The 22,594-nt window shown below is 55.4% G+C and overlaps 1 protein-coding gene across 2 annotated transcripts; it reads right to left on the reverse strand.

Moving 5' to 3' along the window:
* Positions 1-840: 840 nt before the first annotated feature.
* NTRK1 (neurotrophic receptor tyrosine kinase 1) lies at positions 841-21,879 on the reverse strand. Of its 2 annotated transcripts, XM_004026994.4 has the most exons (16): positions 21,568-21,879; positions 18,285-18,359; positions 17,914-17,985; positions 15,735-15,803; positions 14,446-14,591; positions 14,047-14,189; positions 10,904-11,036; positions 8,724-9,050; positions 8,057-8,112; positions 7,675-7,777; positions 7,013-7,159; positions 6,463-6,593; positions 6,103-6,275; positions 3,321-3,561; positions 2,527-2,685; positions 841-1,234 (listed from the first exon to the last, which is right to left on the reverse strand). In XM_004026994.4, the coding sequence occupies exons 1-16, from the start codon at positions 21,855-21,857 to the stop codon at positions 1,049-1,051; spliced, it is 2,451 nt and encodes an 816-aa protein (XP_004027043.1). In that variant the 5' UTR covers positions 21,858-21,879; the 3' UTR covers positions 841-1,048. The 2 variants fall into 2 exon arrangements, with proteins under 2 accessions (XP_004027043.1, XP_063550007.1); XM_063693937.1 differs by lacking the exon at positions 841-1,234 and having other exon boundaries at positions 2,263-2,685.
* Between the last annotated feature and the right edge of the window lie 715 nt (positions 21,880-22,594).

A 22,594-nucleotide genomic window follows, 5' to 3' on the forward strand; every position in this document is an offset into this window, starting at 1 on the left:
TGGACAGGTGATTGGAAGTGATAGGGCTGAGGGTGGCGGGGAAGCTGCTCCTCCCTGGCTCTGGGTGGAATGCAAGCCTTTGGGTTAGGGAAGGTGGAGACAGGGCCCAGGTGCCCTGACATGAGGGGGCCCAGTCTCAGTGCTGCTGACAGAGCCTCAGACCACTCAGTTAAGGCCAGTGGTGTTCCAAGGGACAGAGGACAGGGGAGACCTCACCTACTCCCTTAGACAGAATGGGACAGGGAGATGGCTTTGTCCTTAGGAAATAGCCTCTTTACGCAGTACCTGGCCTCCAGATGCTAATCAAAGCACCTAGAGCTAAAAAGAGTAACAGAGGGGCAGGAACAAGGGGTCCCGCCTCCATCAATCCCTAGTCCAGCTCCCTCCCTTTCCTGCCCCCCCCCCCCCGCCCACACACACACACACACACACACACACACACACGTTTCTCTCTCATCTGCTGCTGCGTGCTTGCTCTGTCCTGGACACACCAATACAAGGAAGACACCCCATCAACGCTCCCATCCTACCAGTACATCTAACTTCCACCCCTTCCACTGTAGCCCAGCCTTCCTGAACATGAACTACAAAGATTGACAGTTAGGCTCTCAAAGTCTAGGAAGTTTGACCAGAGGCTGCCTCACCAGCAGGTGAGCCAGGTGACCATGGGAATGGGATCCAAACTATAGTCAAAGGTGAGAGTGACAGGTCCATGGAGTAGGGGTAGGCAGCTGAGGGGAACCTGAGTGGGGGAAGATCCCAGAGAGCTGTCCCCCTACCTGAATCCCAATGCCTCCCTCCTGGAACGACGTCATCCCAATAACTGGCAAGAGACACAGCCAAGGGATAATAAATATAATTGCTATGACGGGACCTTGCCTAGAGAAGCAGGAACATCCTCTACTCCCAGCCCCTACCTGTCCCCTCCCACATGCTGAGGGTGAATTAGATACTTTGAGATCACCCTGGGGCTGCTGGGAGCTATGGGGGATGCTGAGGGCAGGCCCCAGTATTCCAGCTAACCACTCCCAGCCCCTGGGCCGGCCCCCTAGCCCAGGACATCCAGGTAGACAGGAGGTGCCTGGGCCAGGGCTTGCAGCCGGGCGTGCACATCCTTGATGCTGTGGCGTTGCTGGGGCTCCCGCTGCCAGCAGCCCCGCATGATGGCGTAGACCTCTGGTGGGCAGGCACGTGGCCGCTCCAACTCACGTCCCTGCGTGATGCAGTCGATTGCCTGGGGCCACCGGAGAGACAGAGGAGAAAGCACGCTAGGCTGGAGGCAAGAGAGTGAGGCCAGTCCCAGTGCCCTCACTGAGGCTCCCAAGGCAGCTCACACTACTCGTCTGGGCTTCTTAGCTGCTAATAACCCGAATGGACACAGTCAACCCCAAGATTCATTTCTGCTCTGACACTGAGAAGTGAGAAGGATTAAGGCTCGACTCTGGGAAGCTTGGGCTGGGGTAGGATTGCTTCCAGAAAACTGGGATCAGATCCTAAGACTTGCCAGGTGGGTTGAGGAAGGGGAGGGGCTGAGGTATTTATCAATCCATCAGTTTAGTGTTGGGGGCTGAAAGGAGGAGGAGAAGGGCCCTCTGACTCTCAGCTCCAGAGAGAGAAAAGAAAATAGAGCAGAATTGTAGTTAAAGGGCTTGAAAAATAGCTGGCTTTCATTTTAAAGAAGAGGGCAATCCTTACTTCTCCCTTCTATAGATACCACTCTATGGGACTAGCTCTCCCAAAAAGAAACTGCAGCAAGAAAAATCAAAGTTAGACTCTAGGAAGAACTGCTAAAGCAGCCAAGGAATCCAAAGGAGAAAGGGTGGCAGGGAGTGATTGGAGAAGGGGCCTGGAGCTTCTTTTCCCCTTCTTCCCCCCTCCCTATTAGAGGACTTGGGTTATGGGCGGCACTAATTCCATTTCTTCTCTCAGTGCTTGAGAAAATTAAAATCTATAACCCTCTCCCCCACCCCACCAGCCTCTGGGGAGCAGACTGCATTAGGAGGAGAAATGGAAACTGACAGCTGCGAGCCAAGCAGGGGGTGGGGGCAGCTGCTCTGGGAGACAGAACACCTGGGGCCTGCTCTGGCTGTGGCCAGCTAGGAGGGCAGGGGGAGGGGGTAGGACTGTCCTTCTGACAGTCTAACCTCCAGCCGTCCTGCTGCAGTGTTGGGCCTTCTTGTGCTGGGTTCCTCTCCCCGTGCTGGTCCCTTCCACTCTGATAATTCCTGCTTAGGTCTATAAAGTGCAGCTAGGGATGGGGGTCTGGGCTCCTTGTACAAAGCACTTTGAGGTTCCCCCAGGGGCCAACTGGGCCTGGGCTTAGGACAGTAGGTGAAGGCAAGAATAAGGGAGGAAGAGAAGAACAGGGCCGGGGTGGAGGGGACACAGTGTGGGCACGGCGCTGGAAAGGGCCCCCCAACAGGCTGTGGCAGAGGGGCAGAAGGGGAACTGAGTTCCCTGAAAAAGGAACCTGAAGGGGCATGGGAGGGGGAGGCCAGCAAGCGGTGACCATGGGCCGGGGCTGACCTCCGTGTTGGAGAGCTGGTACCAGGGCTGCTTGCCGTAGGTGAAGATCTCCCAGAGCACCACGCCGAAGCTCCACACGTCGCTCTCGGTGGTGAACTTACGGTACAGGATGCTCTCGGGCGGCATCCAGCGAATGGGCAGCATGGTGCGGCCTCCCACCTGCCACGGGCGGGCGCTGCATCAATTCCGGGGGCGCCTGGGACAGCCCGTCAAGACACAGCCTGCCCCAGCCCCATCATTAAAAATAAATACACAAGCTCGGTGGTTCACGCCTGTAATCCCAGCACTTTGGGAGGCCGAGGTGGGCAATCACGAGGTCAGGAGATCGAGACCGTCCTGGCCAACATGGTGAAACCCCGTCTCTACTAAAAATACAAAAATTAGTTGGGCGTGATAGCGCGTGCCTGTAATCCCAGCTACTCGGGAGGCTGAAGCAGGAGAATCGCTTGAACCAGGGAGTCGGAGGTTGCAGTGAGCCTAGATCGTGCCACTGTACTCCAGCCTGGCAACAGAGTGAGACGCCGTCTCAAAAAAATAAATTAAATAAATAAATAAACAAACAGTAGTGGCACTCAGGTCTAAGAGGCAAAAACCGAAGGTACTGTTTCCGTCTGGGATAGCGAAGGAGACAGAGCCCCCTCCACCAGGAGCCGAGGAGGTAGGTTGAAAACCAGAGCCAGGGAATCTCAGACCCATGCAGCCATCCTAGCAAGGGCAGGCTCTCAGTGGTCTTGGGATCCAGGGTGTCTACAGTTTGGATGCAGGGGAAGGCGTTGGGGACAAAGGACCCTTACACGGTAATAGTCGGTGCTGTAGATATCCCTGCTCATGCCAAAATCACCAATCTTGACCACCAGTCCCTGGCCCACTAGACAGTTGCGTGTGGCCAGGTCCCGGTGCACAAAATGCAGACCCGCCAGGTACACCATCCCCGCAGCAACCTGGCTAGCCACGGCCAGCAGCTGCCCCAGACCCAGGGGGCCTGGAGCCACATCCTCCCCACCAGCCAGCAGCTTGGCATCAGGCCCATGGGATCTGTGAACAAGAAAAGAAGAGGGGATAGGCTGGGAGGATAGAACTCCCAGGAGCCTGAGGAAGGCGATCCCCAGCAGCCGTGTGTGATGGGAGAGGAGACTGGGGGCCTGGAAGTGGAGGATTGAGAGAACAGTAGAGGCAGCTGTCCAGAGGGGTGGGATGGAGGAGCGGAACAGGTGTGCCCACCTCCAGGGCTCCCACCAGAGACAGCCCATGGTTCCCACATCCATGCCTTCCTCTCTGGCAGCTCCTTGAACTCCAGATGCCCACTGGCCCCTACATCCCTTGCCATAGGCATGTCAGACTCAGCCCTTGCCAACTGGAGCTCGGTGTCTTTCCCCAAGCCTGCCCCTGCCTCAGGGAAGGGACCCTTCCCACCCAGGCAGACCCTGAAACCAGGGAGTCCTTGATTGTCCTGTCTCTCTTCCCTCTGCCCTCAGTGTCCAGCCATTCCTACGGGGTCTTCCTTCCTTTCGAAGGTGTCCAGGATGCCCGACTTCTCCCCAGAGCGAGCACTCGGGTCAGTCCTAGTCACTCATCCATATTCCCCAATGTTCCTTCTCCTGAACCTTTGCCTGAACTGATCACTTTGCAAAAATGCCCTTTCCTACTAGCCAATCTTCTCCTCATTTGTTTAGTTGAGGCATTTGTTAAACATTTCCAGTGTGCCAAGCACTGGGGCTACAGTGCAGAGTATGATGCAGATAAGCAGGTCATGGCAGTGCAGTGTGAGGGGCACCTGGCAGGCACCACGGGTGGGAATGGAAAAAGCCAGGGAAGGCTTCCTAGAGGAAGGGACACCTAAACTGAGACTCAAGTCCTGAAGACATTCGAAGGGAGCTGAGGCAGGGAGGGGTACAGTTTGTGTGTCTGTCTCCATCTTTCTATGGAGGGAGGGAGGCCCAATGCCCCAGGCAGAGGGAACTGGAAGTACAAAGGCCTGGAGGGGAGAAGGAACAGATGGTTCCTCCTAGGGGAAGTCTTCCAGACTCATCTCTGAGCATTAATGATTCCCTCCATTGATTGCCCCAGTGTTCCATCCAGCAGTTAGAGCCTCGTCTCCCACAGCCTGGGTCCCAGATGCTGGTATCTCCCTAGCCTGTGTCCCCAAGACCAGCACTGAGCCTATGCCATGTCTGGGAGCAAAGAGATAGGTTCCTCCCTGGCCTTCTTGGGCTCCTCTGTGCCGATCCTCCTCCACACTCAACCTTGGGTCTGGCCTCGCCTGCTGCTCCACACCCTGCATGGGCTCCCTCCTGGTCCACAGGATAAGCCCAAGACTCAGGGGTCTCTCCTAGCTGAGTCCTGCAGCCTGACTGCATGAATGACCCATCACTCCCAAAGGGATGTTTGGGGACCAGATCATGACCATCAACTGGACAACCACACAGCGCTTGCTCATCCAGAACCACAGCCCCCACACTGTCCCTCTTACTGGTGAGGAAAGTGAGGTCAGAGAGGAAAGCTACTTGGCAAAGAAGGTTCAGCTCATAAGTGGCAGCTGATTCCAAACCCTGCTCTTCTCCCTGCCTTGCAAACACTGCCCCATCCTCCCAGGGGTGATCTCATCAGAGAAGGACTAGACCGAGGGAACATGTGACCATCACATCAGGGGCTGAGAGTAGGGGCTCTGCCTGGGGCCACATCACCCCTGGGCCATTCACTACCTGTGTGCCCTTGGGCAAGTCACTGAACCTCTCTAAGCCTTATCTGTGAAACAGGCACATTTCTCGAAGTTATTAAAATTATCAGCACAAATAGATAAATACATCAGAGTTGTTCTGTCCGAAGCCAAAGAAATGAATTTTTTGTAACTTGCTTCAAGTGTAAATTGCAATATATGCTTGGAGGCCATAAAAAATAAATACATATTTATATTACTGTACAAGATATATATGTACCAGCACATAGAACCATAATAAGAACAAATTGTAGAGCCAGGTGCAATGGTGTGCACCTGTAGTCCCAGCTACTGGGAAGGCTAAGGCGGGAGAATTGCTTGAGCCCAGGAATTTGAGGCTGCAGTGAGCTATTATTGCAACACCGTTGCACTCCAGCCTAGGCAACAGAGCAAGACCCCAACTCTAAAACAATAACCATAACAAATACATTTTTAAAAATAAAAAATAATAAAGTATATAACATAGCACCTGGAACATAGAAGGTGCCTGATAAATGTTCGTTACTGTCGTTGTTACTGTCGTTATCTAAACTGCTACCCTTACAGGCCTGGCCTTTGTGTGCCACACACAAATGCACATACACCCTCTGCAAAGCCCACCCACCCCAAAGTTTTAGCTCACGGCCTTTGCCATCGCAACCTCCCTGACTACTGACACTTGCCCTTTGCAAGAGTCACCCCTACGTTCACACATCTGCCTCGTCTACCATCTCAGAGCTCCTTGGGGACGGGAATGTGCCTTCCTGATCTTTCTTGGTGTCTCCCCTTGGTTTGAAAGACAAGCAGGGATGTCTATAGGGAAGGGAAGACAGGGCCCAGAGCCAGGGGCCGGGGCCAGCGCTGAGGCCAGGTGCTGGTACCGGAGGAAGCGGTTGAGGTCCCCATGCCGCATATACTCAAAGACCATGAGCAGGGGGCGGCCCTCGGTGCAGACGCCGAAGAAGCGCACAATGTGCTGGTGCTGCAGCATGGTGAGCAGCTCAGCCTCACGCTGGAAGTCCTGCCGAGCACTCTCGGACACCTCCTTCAGTGCCTGGATGGAAGTGGCAGCGACAGGACTGAGTGGGGGCCGAGCCCTCACTGCTGTTCATCCAGGGCAGCCCGCCCACCCCAGTATCCAGCCATGTCAGCCCTCTGCATCTCCCCCCACTCTGTCCTGATGTGATGGAGCTCCTGGGGGTGGGACCCAGGCCAGCAGTACCCCCTGGGCAGGGTCTCACCTTGACAGCCACCAGCATCTTGTCCTGCTCAGGCAGGAGGTTGTGGCACTCAGCAAGGAAGACCTTCCCAAAGGCGCCCTCCCCCAGCTCCCACTTGAGCACGATGTCCCGGCGCTTGATGTGGTGAACACCTGAGGGGGCTTGCAGGGTCAGACGGTAGCCCCAATCTTGGGAGGGCTGGGGTTGTAGCGGGGACTGTCTTGGCAGGGCTGTGTGCTGCACAAGGCTGCCCAGACAAGGGACTGCATCGGGGCTAAAATTCAACCTGCACCCCTTCACCAAGCCCCATGTCATAGTGTGGGGCTGCATCTGCCCAGAGAGGACATGGTGTGGGCTAGCTGTGACTCTGGGCAGGGGCTGCAGCTAAGAGCCAGGCTGGACTCAGCCTGAGAAGAATATGACAGGGCTTATGGCTGGAATAGGGCTGGGGAGGGGTGGGAGAAAGGGAGGGATCGTTCAGGCCTAGGGGCTTCTACACACACACACACACACACACACACACACACACACACACACTCGCCCCTGCCCTTGACCCAGCATAGCCCCTCACAGGCATCACTGAAGTATTGTGGGTTCTCGATGATGTGGCCTTGGAGCCCAGAGCCTTTGCCCTCGGTGGGAGACAGGGAGCTGCCACCCAATGTCATGAAATGCAGGGACATGGCCAGCCCATCCTCTGGAGCCAGCACAGCCGGGCCTAGAGAGGAGACACAGCCGCATGGAGGGGTTTGCCCACACCTTGGCCCTGCCCACCCTTGCCTGCAGGATGCCTGGTCACCCCCACCTTGTAACTTGCAGGGGAGACACTGAGGAGCTAGGGAGCGAGACAGCAGGCAGGGGGAAGGGGGCACCACCGCCTCTCCCTGTGCTGGCTCCTGTCCCACCCTTGGCCCCATGGGCACCAAAGAACTCCCCCTCCACCCCCACAGAGCCCAGACCTCCCAGACCCACTTAACGCTTGACTACAATCCAGCCACCAATTAGCAGCTGCCGCCTCTGAAACTACCCCAGCACCAGCCCGACACACACTCCCACACACACTCACACTCACAAGCCTCACAGCCAGGCCTTCATTTATACCCCAAACACACTCACACGCCCTGGAACTCCCATGTGCACAGCCCCCCAGACAGAGACAGAGTCAGGAAGAGCCAGTGGGAAACAAAGCCAGGAGAACAGACAGACAGACAGCCCTCTGCAGCCCCGACTCACGGTTGATCCCAAACTTGTTTCTCCGTCCACATTTGTTGAGCACAAGGAGCAGCGTAGAAAGGAAGAGGCAGGCAAAGACGGCCAGGCCCACAGCCACCGAGACCTGGTCAGGGGCAGGGGTAGTTAGATCCAGGGGCTCCTCCTGTACTCTCAGAGACTCCTGTAGCAAGCCATTTTTTCATCCTGCATGGGAGCCCGGAGCCAGGTCTCCAGACCTGCCTCATCCTCCCCTGGGGACCCCTGCAGTGGCTGTGCGGGTGGCCGTCAGAGCTCAGGCCAGATGGTAGTGATCTCCCTGCTCTGACCAGAAATGACATGCAGATGAGCCTCTACCCAGCCTCCCGGTCCCAAAGTCTGCACAAGCTTCTACTTCCTATCTCACCCCAAAAGGTGTTTCGTCCTTCTTCTCCACCGGGTCTCCAGATGTGCTGTTAGTGTCTGTAGGGACACAGGGCAGGAGGGGTGAGCCTTGGCGCACATTGTAGCCTCCAGTAACCCCCCAACCCTGGCCCCAGCTGGTCTCTCAGGGATCAGTTCAGCTGTACCCTCTGCCCCAGCCTCAGCTCCAGAGACCAGGCAGAACCTGCCCTCCACCTTGGGCTACTCACCCACCGGCGAGAAGGAGACTGCAGCAGGAGGGAGGAGAGAAAGCAGTCAGAGGGAGGAGAGAAAGCAGTCAGAGGGAGGAGGAAAGCAGTGAGTCCCCTGCCTACTCTGGGACTCATTCGTTCATGGGATGAGGGGGGATGGAGGTGGGCTGCTGGGCCTCAAGGAAGAAGATGCATGTGACCCTTTTCCAGCTGGGCCATGATGCCCTGCTGCATGGCTGTCTCCTCAGCCAGCCTACAAGGACGGAATAGCTCAGGAGTTCAGGAGTCCTGGCTTGGGGAGAGGGTAAGGAGGCCAGAACAGCTGGACACCAGGACTCCAGACTCCTTTCTGTCCCAAACCAGGCACTCCAATTTCTGGGGTCAGGGCTATAGCAGGAAGTTGGCTGTAACCCAGGAGGAGCCCAGGAGTGGGGGCAGGGTTCAGGATGGCCCTCGCACCAGGGATGGGGTCCTCGGGGTTGAACTCGAAAGGGTTGTCCATGAAGGCAGCCATGATGGAGGCGGAGGCCTGGCCGAAGGGGTTGGCAGCCAGCAGCGTGTAGTTGCCGTTGTTGACGTGGGTGGGCTGGTTGAGGCGCAGACACCCGTGCCGCACGGTCTCATTGGCTGCCGGCTCCAGGAACTCAGTGAAGATGAAGCTGGTCTCATTGAGCACGGAGCCATTGAAGAGCCAACGCAGAGATGGTGCCGGCTGCCCATCCACAGAGAAGGGGATGCACCAGTGGTGCATCTCCACCGCCGTGTGCAGCTGCACACTGGCCGGGACTGTGGGCCAGAAAGAGCAACAGCAGGAGGTCAGGGCGCAGCTGGAGGGAGCCTGGCACACACCCGACAAGTCCAGGGGCAAAGCGAGTAGAACCCAAAATCAAAGGGCAGGCCTGGGAGAAACAGGTCAGCAGGCCCTGGGAAATTCACCAAGAAGAGACGTTTTGAAGAAAGTTGACAATACATTTTAAATAAATCAGGCAGCAGGCATATAAAATTTAGAGGCTTAAAGAACATAAGTGGTGGGCCATAAATAAGTCACAGCCCCACAGGAGTGGGGTATCAGCTTGTGACAATTAAACATGGAGTCTTTGGGGTAAGGAATCTAGAAGAAGTCAGTGTAACCAAACTGAAGAAGATGGGTCAGGGGCCCTAACAATCAAACCAGCCAAAAATATATACAGTTAAATTTTTGGGGAAAAGCCAGGCACAGTGACTTGCTCCTGTAATCCCAGCTACTCAGGGGGCTGAGGTGGGAGGATTGCTTGAGGCCAGGAGTTCAAGGCTGCAGTGAGTTATGATCCCAAAGCATTCCAGCCTGGGCAACAGGCTGAGACCCCATCTCTTCAAACACACACACACACACACACACACACACACTTTTTGAAAAAAGATATGGGTTTGAAATAGACCCAATCTGGACCAGGTGCGGTGGCTCACGCCTGTAATCCCAACACTTTGGGAGGCCGAGGCAGGCGGATCACGAGGTCAGGAGATCGAGACCATCCTGGCTAACACGGTGAAACCCTGTCTCCACTAAAAAAATACAAAAAATTAGCTGGGCATAGTGGAGGGCGCCTGTAGTCCCAGATACTCAGGAGGCTGAAGCAGGAGAATGGCGTGAACCTGGGAGGCGGAGCTTGCAGTGAGCCGAGATCGCGCCACTGCACTCCAGCCTGGGTGACAGAGCGAGACTCCATCTCAAAAAAAAAAATAAGAAATAGACCCAATCTGGTAAAAGTAAAAGCCCCTCAATGATAGAAAAAAAGTGTATGTATGCATAAATAAATATATATATATATAATATAGCATTCATACATAGGAATACTATTTAGCAATGAATTGCATGAGCTACATATAGCAACTCCCATTAACATGAATGAATCTTATAATGTTGAATGAAAGAGACCAGATACGAAATAATACACGCAGTATGATTCCATTTATATAATGTACAAGAACAGGCAAAACTAAATGATACCGATGGGAAAGCATATTTGAGAAAAATTATTTTTAAAAGCAAGGAAATGGTTATCCTGATAAAAGTCAACATGAGATGGGAGAGTGGGATGGGATTGCGAACAGGGAGAGGTGTTGGGTGGTGGGGGGTCTTCCGTGATGCTGGTAAGAGTAATTATTGTTTAAAGTATATATATTTTTTGCACATTTCTATGTATATTTCACAATAAAAGAAGAAAACTGATGTAAAGTAGAATATTTAAGATAATTTGTTGGCCGATCTAGAGAAATTAGGCAGCAAGCGTAAAGAGGAACTCAGGAGGAGAATTTCCTCTTTTGAAACTAGGATGCGGGGAGAAGGACCCGATGAGGGACGGGCATGAAAAAATACTTCGGAGCAGTGGGAACAGCCGGGCATCTGGCGTTGAGGGCCTCAGGTAGCAAGGCTCGGGCAGGGGGCCAGAAAGAAATCCATCTCCGTCCCTCTGGCCTTGACAAGACCCCAGGACTTCCCCCGAAGGATCAGGTTTTCATGGGAATCTGGAAACAGCTGGGAGGGATCAGCTGTGGAGACACACATCCCACCCTTTTGTCCAGCCCCCCACCCTACATCCTCTTTTGAGGGAAGAAGAGATGAGTAGTGGGTGGGTGCAGGAGCTGCCACTGAGACTCACAGGAGACGTTGACCTGAACAGAGACCTCTGCCCGGCCCACATCGTTCTCTGCCCAGCACGTCACGTTCTTCCTGTTGAGGTCACTGGTGACATTGGCCAGGGTCAGCCCCAGGGATGGCAGACCCCCAGATTTCTAGATCAGGAAAGAGACGGGGGAATAAGAAGGAGCTTTAGCCAGCTTGGGGCTGGGGCTGAAGTCTTTGGAGAGCCCCTCTGGCTCCAGATGGAAAGCAGAGGAGGGCTGGGAGGGAAGAGAAGGGAGAGAGGGGTGGGAGAGAATGTAGCAGAGAATGGCCTTCCTCCTTTAGGTTTGTTCGTTGACTATCTCCTGGATCACATTTTTTTTTATTTTATGTTTTATTTTTGTAGCGACGGGGTCTTACTGTCCTGCCCAGGCTGGTCTTGAACAGGGCCTCAAGCAATCCTCCCACCTCGGCCTCCCAAAGTATTGGGATTACAGGCGTGAGCCACTGCGCCCAGCCTGGATCACGTATTTAATTATCTGAAAAATCTAAGATCTAACCAGTAGCCTCAAAATAGGCACAAAATATCCCAAACTGAAACTAAAACCAGCCATCTGAGCAGCTAAACAGATGTCACGCATCCCAAGTACCAAATTTGTACACAGCTCGTTGGAGACCCCACTAGGACCTCACTGCCTATTCATTCCTGTTTTACACACAGTTCTAACAAACTGAGTCTCAGCCCAAGGAAGATCAGAAACAAAGAGATGGTGCAAATAGCACAGCAGCAGGTAGAAACAACAGCAGCGGTATCGCCTCCTGCAGCAGACGAGGACCATGGGTGAGGTTAGACAGGCAAAGTGACTTGATTCTGAATCATCGTCAGGATTGAATCAGATCGAGTTTCTCTTCCTAGGAAACCGTGGATTTGTCATGTGTAAGTTACATGATCTTACGACAATTCTTCATCTTGCTGAACTATGGGTTTTTTGTTTGTTTTGTAAGCTGAAGAGGTGGACAAATTATCTTCTGACATTTTAGGAAGTGATTTTCACAAAATGAAAATAATGAAGTGGTGGATAAATCTCATTTATCCGAAAACTTCATAAACGTGGAATCCTCTGACCACATGCCATAGGAGATATGGTTTCCCCAGGCTTCCATTGGAATATGTGAGTTCAAAGCTTCCAGTAGAGTTTCCAGCCTTTTGTGCAAGCTCTGGGTTCCAGCCACTTCGAGGGGAAGCCCTGCCCTGCTCTCTGCTTCCCGTGGCTCTCCCATCCCCTCCAATTACTGTGGGGCCAATAACTCTTCCCCTTGAGCTGGTCTGCCACCCCTTATCCTCCTAACTGAGGGAGAGCAGCCTCTCTTCTCCTCCGTTTAACCCATTTAGGGTGCAATTTTTTTTTAAGAGATAGGGTCTTGCCTTGTTGCCCAGGCTGGTCTCAAACTGCTGGTCTCAAGTGATTATCCCTCCTTGGCCTCCCAAAGTGCTGGGATTACAGGTATGGGCCACTGTGCCCAGTAGGGAGTGACTTTTGTATAGGTAGTTTCTAGAAAACACAGATGGTAGCAAACATGTAAGTCTCCCAACGAGAAAGCAAATCCTGGAATCACCCCAAACAGAGTTGATCTAAGGTCTCTCCATGCAGGGGTATGGCCTCTGCCTGGTCCCCTTTCTTTTACTCACTCTAGGCAGCTTTGCTCTCTGGAGCAGGGAGGAGCTGCTCAGTGGCTAGTTGTCCCTCCACCATGTCTGAAGCCCCCTGCTCAGTGCCCCAGTGGCACCTCCCTCAACATGGTTCCAGGGGCCTCCAGCAATTCTGGGGTGGACTCTCCCACCAAAGTGAAGGCTCCCCAACTAAACACCATGCTCCCAGCCCCCTAGGCACACATTCCTGGTCCCTGCATATCCACTCCTCCTGCCCAGGTGGAGCCAGGTTTTTGGGTGGGCACAGCCCATTGTCAGCTGCTGTTGACCTCGTCCACAAGGCCGACTGAGTTACCTGTGGCTACTCTCATCTGCCCATCGCCAGCCTAAGGACAAAGGGTAAGGCCTGGGAAGATGTCCAAAGGCATGTCTGGATAACAGAGATAGAGGCCAGAGAATGCCCAGGGGCAGGCAGGACATCAGAAGGCCATGATGTCCACCTTCTCAGCTTACAGATAAGAAAACCAAAGTGCAGGCAGATTAAGGGATTTTTCTGAAAGTCATTCCCAGAATTAATTAGTGAGAGAGCTGGAGCCAGACCTATGCCTCCCTTACTAATACGTTCATCACATGTCCAAGAGGATGCTGCTTCCAGAATCTCCAGAAAAAAGACCACGATACCCCCGAGAACTCATCCCGGATGCAGTACAACTGATATTGTGCCTCCTCCCTGGGTCCCAGTTTCCTTATATAGAAAAGTGATCTGCCGGGCACAGTGGCTCACGCCTGTAATCCCAGCACTTTGTGAGGCCAAGGTGGGTGGATCACGAGGTCAGGAGTTTGAGACCAGCGTGGCCAACATAGCGAAACCCCGTCTCTACTAAAAATACAAAAATGAGCTGGGCATGGTGACGCGTGCCTGTACTCCCAGCTACTCGGGAGGCTGAGGCAGGAGAATCGCAGAATCACTTGAACCCGAGAGGCGGAGGTTGCAGTGAGTCAAGATCGCGCCACTGCACTCCAGCCTGGGCAACAGAACGAAACTCCATAAAAGAAAGGAAGGAAGGAAGGAAGGAAGGAAGGAAGGAAGGAAGGAAGGAAGGAAGGAAGGAAGGAAGGAAGGAAGGAAGGAAGGAGGGAAGGAAGGAAGGAAGGAAGGAGAGAGAAAAGTGATGTACGGGAGGGATGGTCTGTTGGGTTCCTCTCAGTTCCAACATGTAAGGTTTCTGTGACCCTCTCCCTTGCAGCCAACACCATGTTCCCAGAAAGGGGTTCTAAGTCCTGGGGCTTCAAGTGTAGCCTGGGGTCCCTGCTGGGTCAGTGCCCACCCTGAGGGTGTGTGCGTGCCCTGGGCTGCCCCAGAGCATAGGCCTGAGCCCTGTGGGTCTAAACCATCTCTGTCCGTCCCTCAGCCTCAGTGTGCTCCTTATTCGTTGTCTCTTTCCTCCACAGTGTGTCTCTCTTTCCCCATCTTTGTCCCCTGTGCTCTGCCTGGACCTCTTGGGGGCTGCCAGCGAAGGTCTTCTCACCATCACTGTGGCTGACTGCTCCAGCTCTGTGAGGATCCAGTCGGCCTGCTCCAGACCCCGCCCCTCCACCTGGCACCGCAGCAGCACGTCGTCCCCCACATCCACCGAGGCATTGGGCACCTGGACCTTCAGCGTGGGCACACCTGGCCACCCAGGATGCCCGAGGGCCAAGGGGTGTTAGAGCTGGGAGTGGCCCCAGAACTCTACTGCGGGGCTGCTCCTTCCCCCCACCCTCCTCAATGACCCGGAGCCCAGGCGATGTCACCCCAGGCAGTTTTCCCCAGCCTTTGCCAATGCACATTCCCCAGGCCTTTTCAGTGCTTGCTCAGTGCCCTCTCCCCCAGGCAGGTAGGTCTCTTCCCCAGACCCCTTACACCACCTCCCTCACCCGGCACCTACCACAGCTGGCATTGGGCATGTGGGCCAGGGGCCCTTGCCCATGACACTGCAGCTTCTGTTCAGGCACTCCGCCCAGTCCCTCCTCCTCCCAGCGCTGTAGCCAGCGCAGGGCACAAGAACAGTGCAGAGGGTTCCCCGACAGGACCCTGGGGGGCATGGGGGACACCAACAGAGTCAAGGAAAGGGCCTGAGGGATCACAGGGGATAAGAGGGAGCAGTTAGGCAGCAGGGAGGACCGTCTACAGGTGAAAGGGAGGACACAGAGGTCTTTCTCTCTGACTCCAGTAACAGGATGTTATTCAAAGAAATAGGCCATTGGGAGGCCGAGGCGGGCGGATCACGAGGTCAGGAGATCGAGACCATCCTGGCTAACACGGTGAAACCCCGTCTCTACTAAAAATGCAAAAAATTAGCCAGGCATGGTGGCGGGCACCTGTAGTCCCACCTACTCAGGAGGCTGAGGCAGGAGAATGGCATGAACCCAGGAGGCGGAGCTTGCAGTGAGCCGAGATGAGATTGTGCCACTGCACTCCAGCCTGGGTGACAGAGCAAGACTCCGTCTCATAAAAAAAAAAAAGAAAAGAAAAGAAAAGAAAGAAAGAAAAGAAAAGAAAGAAAGAAAAGAAAAGAAATAAGCCAGGCGCAGTGACGCACACCTGTTATCCCGGCACTTTGGGAGGCCGAGGCAGAGGATGGCTTGAGCCCAGGAGTTCAAGATCAGCCTGGGCAACATGGCAATACCCCAACTCTACAAAAAGAAAAAATAATGTAAAAATGAAAGAAATCTAATGCAGAAAGTGGAAGACAAGACAGCTGATGTCTGAGGGATGCATGGGGCTCCCTCACCCCAGGCTCCCCAGGATGAGAAACCAGGCAAGGGCTCTCAGCATGGTGACAAGGAGGGAAGGGCACAGCCCCCCAGAGTGACCCAGAGGCCTTAAGTGCCCACCAGGTACACATGGACCCCTGCTGCCCCACTCACCCCTGTGCAGGGTGCCCTGGGAATGTGGGCAGATGTGCCTTGGACACACAGTGGGCCTGTAATCTGCTAAGCCAGGCCCAGCACACACACAGTCATCCAGGCCAGCTCCCTAGGGCAGTAGCCCACTTAACGGGTAGTCCTGCAGCCCCTGCTTTGATGGGGGTTTCACTGGCATGCACATAGTCCCCCAAAGAGACCCCCCAGCAGTGTCACACAGACACAGTGACCCAATGTCATCCGACAGACCCAAGTGCACACAGGCACACACACACTTGGTGCTCTTGCCCCTGGAAGTGCCCCCACTCACAGTTCCTGTAAGGAGAGGCCCTGCACAGTTTTCCAGGAGAGAGACTCCAGAGCGTTGAAGGAGAGATTCCTGCGGGCGTGGAGACACAGCAAGACAGACCCCTTGAGTGACCCGACCTCACTCTGACCCAGAATGAGGGAGGGGAGGAGCCAAGAAAGAAGTTGACATCTGGCTCCCCCGCCCCAGCCTAGGCAACCAGAACCAGCCCTGGAAGGCAGTGTGTGTAGATGGTGGGGTGGGGGGTGGGGGGACTTTCTGAGTCCCACTCCTTTCCCTGGGACAACAAGGGTTAACCCCACTTAACCCCCTCTCCAGACCCCAGGGAGGGGGATCTGAGGGAACAGCCGCTCCTCCCTCCCCCACTGCTTTGGCCCCAGCTGGCAAAGTGCTGAGGCCACAGCTGGGGGAAGGGCTCCATCTGTGCTCCCCTCCCTACAGAGCCCAGGACGGGGCCAGAGGAAGAGGGGGAGGGTTGAGGCTGCCACTCCCTTGCCCCTACCTGACCACAAGGAACTCAACGCACTTCCTCAGGTCCCCTCCTCCTCCTCCTTCCGGGCCCTCCTCAGGGACTAAAAGGTCAGGCAGGAAAGGACCCACACCCCCACACCCCCAGCCCCCTCGTTGTACGGATGGAAAAAGTGAGCCCAGCAGGGGCCCGGCTCCAGGCCACACAGGAAAATGATGTAGGAGCCCCAGTGCCCTGTGCCCTGTGCCAGGCTGCCGCTGCTGGGACCCTCTGCCTCTGAGGGGCCTATCCTGACCCCTCTTCTTTCGTAGCCAACCTAGAATTTGTGATGGCTGGGTGGGAGAAGTACCACCACATAGGGACCAAGACACAACCCACTCTAGAGCCAGCTAGAGCAGGTGTAAGTTCTATCCTGCCACTTATAGCTGTGTGACCTCAGTCCAGAAACTCAACCTCTCTGATTCTCAGAATTCTCATCTATGAAATGGGGACAAGAACACTCTCTCTCTCACCAGGTTGACTGTGAAGATTCATTGACATAAGTATCGTGAAGTGTCATTGAGCACGTTTTTAACTGAAGCCCCAGTGCATAGACGGTGATGTGACATCACTTTATTTTGCTCTGTTAAATTGCTGGACACAGCAGAGTTTAGAGGACACTGCATAACTCCATGAATGTCAGCCCCACCATCCTTCCCATCTCTCTGCCTGCTCATGTTGGGGGACAGGGGAGCTGAACTCCTGCCCTCAGAAGGCCAGGGAGGGGCTGCCAGGGACTCTGATAGTCTCTCCTGCCCATCCCATGACCCTCTCTGTCCTACAGCAGGGGTCCCCAATTCCCAGGCCACAGATGGGTAATAGTGCCACTATTCTCCAGCCTGAGCAGCAGAGGGAGACCCTGACTCTTAAAAAATAAATTAAAGAAAAAGAGAAGGACAGCAAGGAAGAGGGGCTATAAACAGGGCAAATATGTGGTCTCTTAGGAACCGGGCCACAGAGCAGGAGGTGAGCAGTGGTGAGTGAGCATTACCGCCTGAGCTCCGCCTCCTGTCATATCAATGGCAGCATTAGATTCTGTGAACTACTGCGCACGTGAGGGATCTAGGTTGTGCGCTCCTTTTGAGAATCTAACGAATGCCTCATAATCTGAGGTGGAACAGTTTCATCCTGAAATCATCCTCTCCTCCCGCACCATCCGTGGTAAAATTGTCTTCCATGAAACCAGTCTCTGGTGCCAAAAAAGTTGGGGTCCACTGCTCTACAGGAGGGATAGCTATGACTCCCAGGAATGAGGAGGGTGACAAATGGCAGACCTAACACCCCAGCTCCCAGGATGTCCTAGGGGCCAAGTCAATGAGTCCCTGGGAAACAGAGTCCCAGCCAGAACCCAGGAGTCCTGCTCCTGCCGCTTGCTGCCTTTGCACTGGTGTGTATCTGAGCCCTGGGAAGAAAGATAGGGCAGGCACCTATGAGAAGTGTCCTTGCAGCATGGACCATGGAAGTGAGGTGGCAAGGAGGACCTCTAGCTGTCAGGGGCGAGAGCATGCCATCCCTGAGGGAGATGGAAGGAAGCCCCAGGAGAATGGTGAGGTGACTTCCCTGACCAGGCTTGGGCCCTCCTCGCAATCATTCCCCGGGGACAGCCAAGCCCATTAGCAGCCCAAGTCTGGGTGTCCTCCCCAACTCCCACTGCCCAGCACTGGCCACACTCACAGGCGACTGAGCCGAGGAGTGAAATGGAAGGCATCTGGCGCCACGAAACGGAGACCACTCTTCACGATGGTGCTGGGGAAGGGTGCAGGAGGATCAGTCCCCAGGTCTCAGCTACTCTGGGCCCCTGGCCCTCCCTGCCCATCCCAGCCTCCCAGTCCCCTGTGCTGAACCCCTACCCCTCCTCAGGCCCCTCATTGTTTCCTCAACTACTCTAGACCCCTCAAAGCCCTGAGCTTCCTGACTTCTCCCAGTCCCTCAGTGCTCAGCCTCTCAGGTCCTCCCAGGCCCTCGGATGCTTGAGCCCTCCCTGACCTTCTGGTCTCCCCCAGGCCCATGCTGAGCTCCACACCCACAGTCCCCATTTCCCTCACAGGTTTCTCAGCTCCCCCAGGCCCCTCAGATCACGGAGCTCCAGATGCTGCAGATGCTGCTGGTTCTCGATGTAGCTGTGGGGAGAGCGGATGGGAGTCACAGGGCTCAGGCTCACACTTGAGTTCCCATGCCCACCCAGCTACTCCCTCACAATGCACATGCACATGCCACATGCACACACATATGCACCTGTTCAGACCTGCATACACACTTACACAGGCGTGCACACACAAATGCATACATGTGCACAGAGACGCACCTCAAGTCACACATGCACATGTGTGTGCATGAACACACAAGCGCACACACGTATGGATCCCCACACCCTCACACATATGCACATTCTCACATACCTCTTGCACACATGCACACACCCAGGTATGCACATGCGCACACACAGAGGCATAAGCATCTGCACAGATGATGCCATGCACCTGCACATGTGCCTGCAGGAACACGCTCACACATGGACACACAGAAACAAAGCTCACGTCCATCTCTCACGTGCACACACACAAGTCCATTCTCAGATTGGTGTTCTGCTTTTATATCAGGCATCCCCGGCACACACTCGTCAGTGGGAGGTTGTACTGAAACACTTGCTACCACAAAAGGCCAAGGCTTATCCCTGCCACTGCCCCACCCAGCACAGACGAAGCCTGCGCTCATGCAAATGTGTGTTCCCAAACGTGCCCGCCCAAGGGCCACTGCCCGGTCTCACCTGTACTACACACACACACAGACATACACACACACACACACACAAATATCTCTGCACCCCCATAGCCTCTGGCCCCTCTTCACACCCAAGCAGCAACCCCTACTCCACCGAAACCTCCCCTACCATCTTTTCAGCAGATCAAGCAAGAGTCTTAGAGGCTATCAGTTAGGGACCCCAAGGAGGGACCCAGGAAAGAGGAGAGGAGCAATGAGAGGAGGCAGTCAGAGTGTCGGGGAGGGGAGAAGAGGCACAGACTGGCTGACTTACACAGCAAGAGAGAGAGAGAGAGAGACAGAAAGATGGAAAGGCTCAACAAGGAGGGTGGGGGCAGAAGGGCAGAAAAACAAAGAGAGAGTGAAACAGAGACACTGAAAGAGAAACTGACAGGAAGAGGTCAGAGAGATAGTGACAGGCAAGAAGGAAGACAGATAAGGGGAGGGAGAGAGACAGATAAGGACAGAGAGCTACAGAAAGTGAGATAGACAAGAAAGAAAGAAGAATGAGTAGGCATTCGGGGCTAGGGGACAGCTGACGCCCTGGGGCCTGCCTAGCTGCTGGATCTGACATACCAGGGAGTTCCTGAGAACTCGGCTGCCCTGTAGTGACATGTTAGTGTGCCCCCCCCACCCCAACAATACACATGCCAGGGGCCCCTGACTGACTCACTGCCGGTTCTCAGAACTCTCCCCCTCTACCCTCTAACTTTCCCTAACTTATAGGAACCGGGACCAGCCTAAGTGACCCCTCCCTTCCTCCTTTCCTCCCTTCCCAGCCTTGGCCCCACCAGGACAGCCAGGATCAGGTCCTAAGTTTCCCTGTGGACTTAGTAGAGGCCTATAAAGTAACCTCCACTGACTCCGAGGGAGGCCAGGTCCCTATTCTACCCACCCCCCAGCCCCTGCCCAGAGGTTTTCAAGCTGTAGGGACCCAGGGAGGGGGTGAGAATGCAGTGGGCTGGCAGGGTGTGTGGGAGCTGTCAGGCCAGTGTGCTCAAAGCTGCCTCAAAGCTGCCTCATTCGTTTGGATTCATAATCAATCTGTCTATTCGAGTCCATTATCTCCTCGTTAGCTCTGCGGGTGAGGGAGGAGGGAGGGGGCTGTGCAGGCAGTGGGGAGGGGGTGTCAGGCTGCAGCCCCACCCAGGGGGACATCTCAGCTCACCACCCTGCATGCTTCCTAGTCCCCAGTTCTGGCCTGTCCACTCCCCCTACCACTCCCATCCCTACCCTGCTGGACCCGCTTGGGGCTTGGAAAGAGTTGGGAAATGCGAGCCCTGATGGGGAGCACTCAGGAGTCTGGACCCCAATCTGAAGGCCCAGGGTGATGAGAGAACTGGACTAGGACTGGCAACCTGTCTCTCATGCCCCCTCCCATCATGCAGAGACCTAGGCCTAGACCAAGACAAGGCCATCTCCTCTACTCCTGGTCTCCCTAGAGCTATTAGAGAGAGAGATTGAGTGCCTTCCCGTTAATTACCATGAGATACCCAAGGAACTCAGTGCCAATTACTGCAAGCTGCTCAAGTAACTTCCAGACAGTGATGATCCTCACCTCGGATACCTTCCAGCCCATCACAGCACAAGGCCAAGGTTCCTTGTCCACCCTCGAAACCCCAGGCCACAGGAGGAGGATTTTCTAGCAGTTCCTCCCCTCTTCTAGATGTCTTGCTGGCCATGATAGCCATATGTAATATTCAAGTATTTTCCAGCCATCACCATATGATGCCTGAGTACCTCCAGGCCAGTCATTACCGCATACTCCCATAGGTTTCACCAGCTGCTAAAAAGTACTTGAGTATTTTGTAACCAATTCCTGCAGAATGTCAGAGTCCTGCAGAATGCTGAAGATTCCTCCCAGCTTCGTGTACCAAAGGGAGGAGGCTCTCTCAGCAAGGGCCCTGACTCCCCGCCCCAGGTAGAGAGACAAGGTTGGAGAGGGAGATGGGAGTGGGGAGAGAAAATCCAGGAGGGGGTCCCATTTCCCAGATCCAAATCAACGGGTTCTGGGGGAAGGAATGGCAAAAATGGAAAGAGGAGAGCTCAACCACTCAGCTCCTCACCGCCTCCCACCAATGCCAGCCAGCTCAATCGCCAATTCCAGAAGAAAAGCTAGGGTTGCCTCCTCATAACAAGAAAGTGGGCGGGGGCTGGCTTGCCCCTAGAAAAGGAAAAAGGCAGTAAGGGTGACAAACTGGGGACTTCTCTGCTGGTAACCATCCTTCTCTGTGGGACAGAGCAGGGGCTTCTGGCTGAGCTCCAGAAAGCGCCTTCTAGACGGCTAGGCTCTCTCAGACCTGGTCCACGGAGATTCCCCCTTCGATCTCCCTGAAGTCGGCGGCCCAGCTGCCCTGAACACTAGGGGACATCCAGGAACTGACCATAAAGCTTGCTAGGGCAGCGGCGGCTGCGGAGGAACGCCCGGGCAGCGCAGAAGACTGCGTGGTGCCAGCCTTCCACCGTGCTCGCCCTGCCTGACCAGCAAACAAGCGGCGAGTCCGCGCCCTCGGGGCACTGCAATGCCTGCCTGTCCCCGCGCCCCCCCACCGCCCGCCGGACACTCACAGCTCAGTCAGGTTCTCTGCGCCGGGCAGGTGGTGGAGGCTATCCAGGGCCCCATCCCGGGTGCATCGCAGTCCCGAGGAGCCGTGGGGGCAGCAGGCATCGGGGCAGGGTGCGGCGCCCGCAGATGCCAGTATCAGCCAAGCCAGCAAGCTGCCCGGCCCCGCAGCCCAGCTGTGCCAGCCAAGCTGCCCGCGCCGTCCGCCTCGCAGCATCGCGGCGGCGCCCGCCTCGCTCAGGCGGGGCAGCCGTCTGTGCGCTCCCAGCTGCAGCTGCCAGGCCTCCCCCGACATGTGCGCTGGGCGGTGTTAAAGACCCAGCCGCCAGGAAAGGGCGGAGCCAGCGGCCCCCGCCCGGCCCCGCCTTGCCCCTCTTCTCCACCCCCTTCCCTACTCTCTGACGCCCCCAGCTCTGCCCCCTCCCCTGTTAGGGGCCCCCAGCGTCAGCCTTCTCCCCGAGGATCCCCCCCAGCTCCGGCAGACGCTGAGGGGCCGCAGCAGAACGCCTCGGAGGTGTCTGCTGAGGCCGGAGGTGGGAAGCTGATACGTTATTTCTCTCAGCTTAAAGCAGCTGCATTTTTACATTTGGGGAGGAGGGAAGATGACTGAGTTGAGGAAAGGTTGCTGTCCAGGTCATCCTAGCCAGCCCCAGGCTCAGCGCTCCATCCTCGCGGCGCGCGTGCCTAGGGGAGTGAGCATGTCACTTGGAGTAAGTTAGGTAGAACATTCTCCGAACTCTAGGAAGAAAACGAAAAGGACTACCAAAGCATCAATCGCAGAACCTGGGGAGGAAGACACAGACGGGGCAGAGAAACGGAAGGGGTCGCCTAATCCGGCCAAAGGGAGTCCGGAGAGCCAAGACCGCGCCTCCAAGAGAAGCCACAGGGTGGCGCGAGCTCCCCGCCCGCGCTGGGTGCCTGGGGGTGCGATCTGCAGTCCCCAGTGAGCAACGCCTCAGGTCTCAGCTTCAGTCCCTGACCCCGGCCAGCCAGCGCCGGCCCCGGGGCAGGATAGGGCAAGGCAGGGCAGGG

The sequence above is a fragment of the Gorilla gorilla genome, chromosome 1 (genome assembly GCF_029281585.2).
Source record: "Gorilla gorilla gorilla isolate KB3781 chromosome 1, NHGRI_mGorGor1-v2.1_pri, whole genome shotgun sequence".
Classification (NCBI taxonomy): Eukaryota; Metazoa; Chordata; class Mammalia; order Primates; family Hominidae; genus Gorilla; species Gorilla gorilla.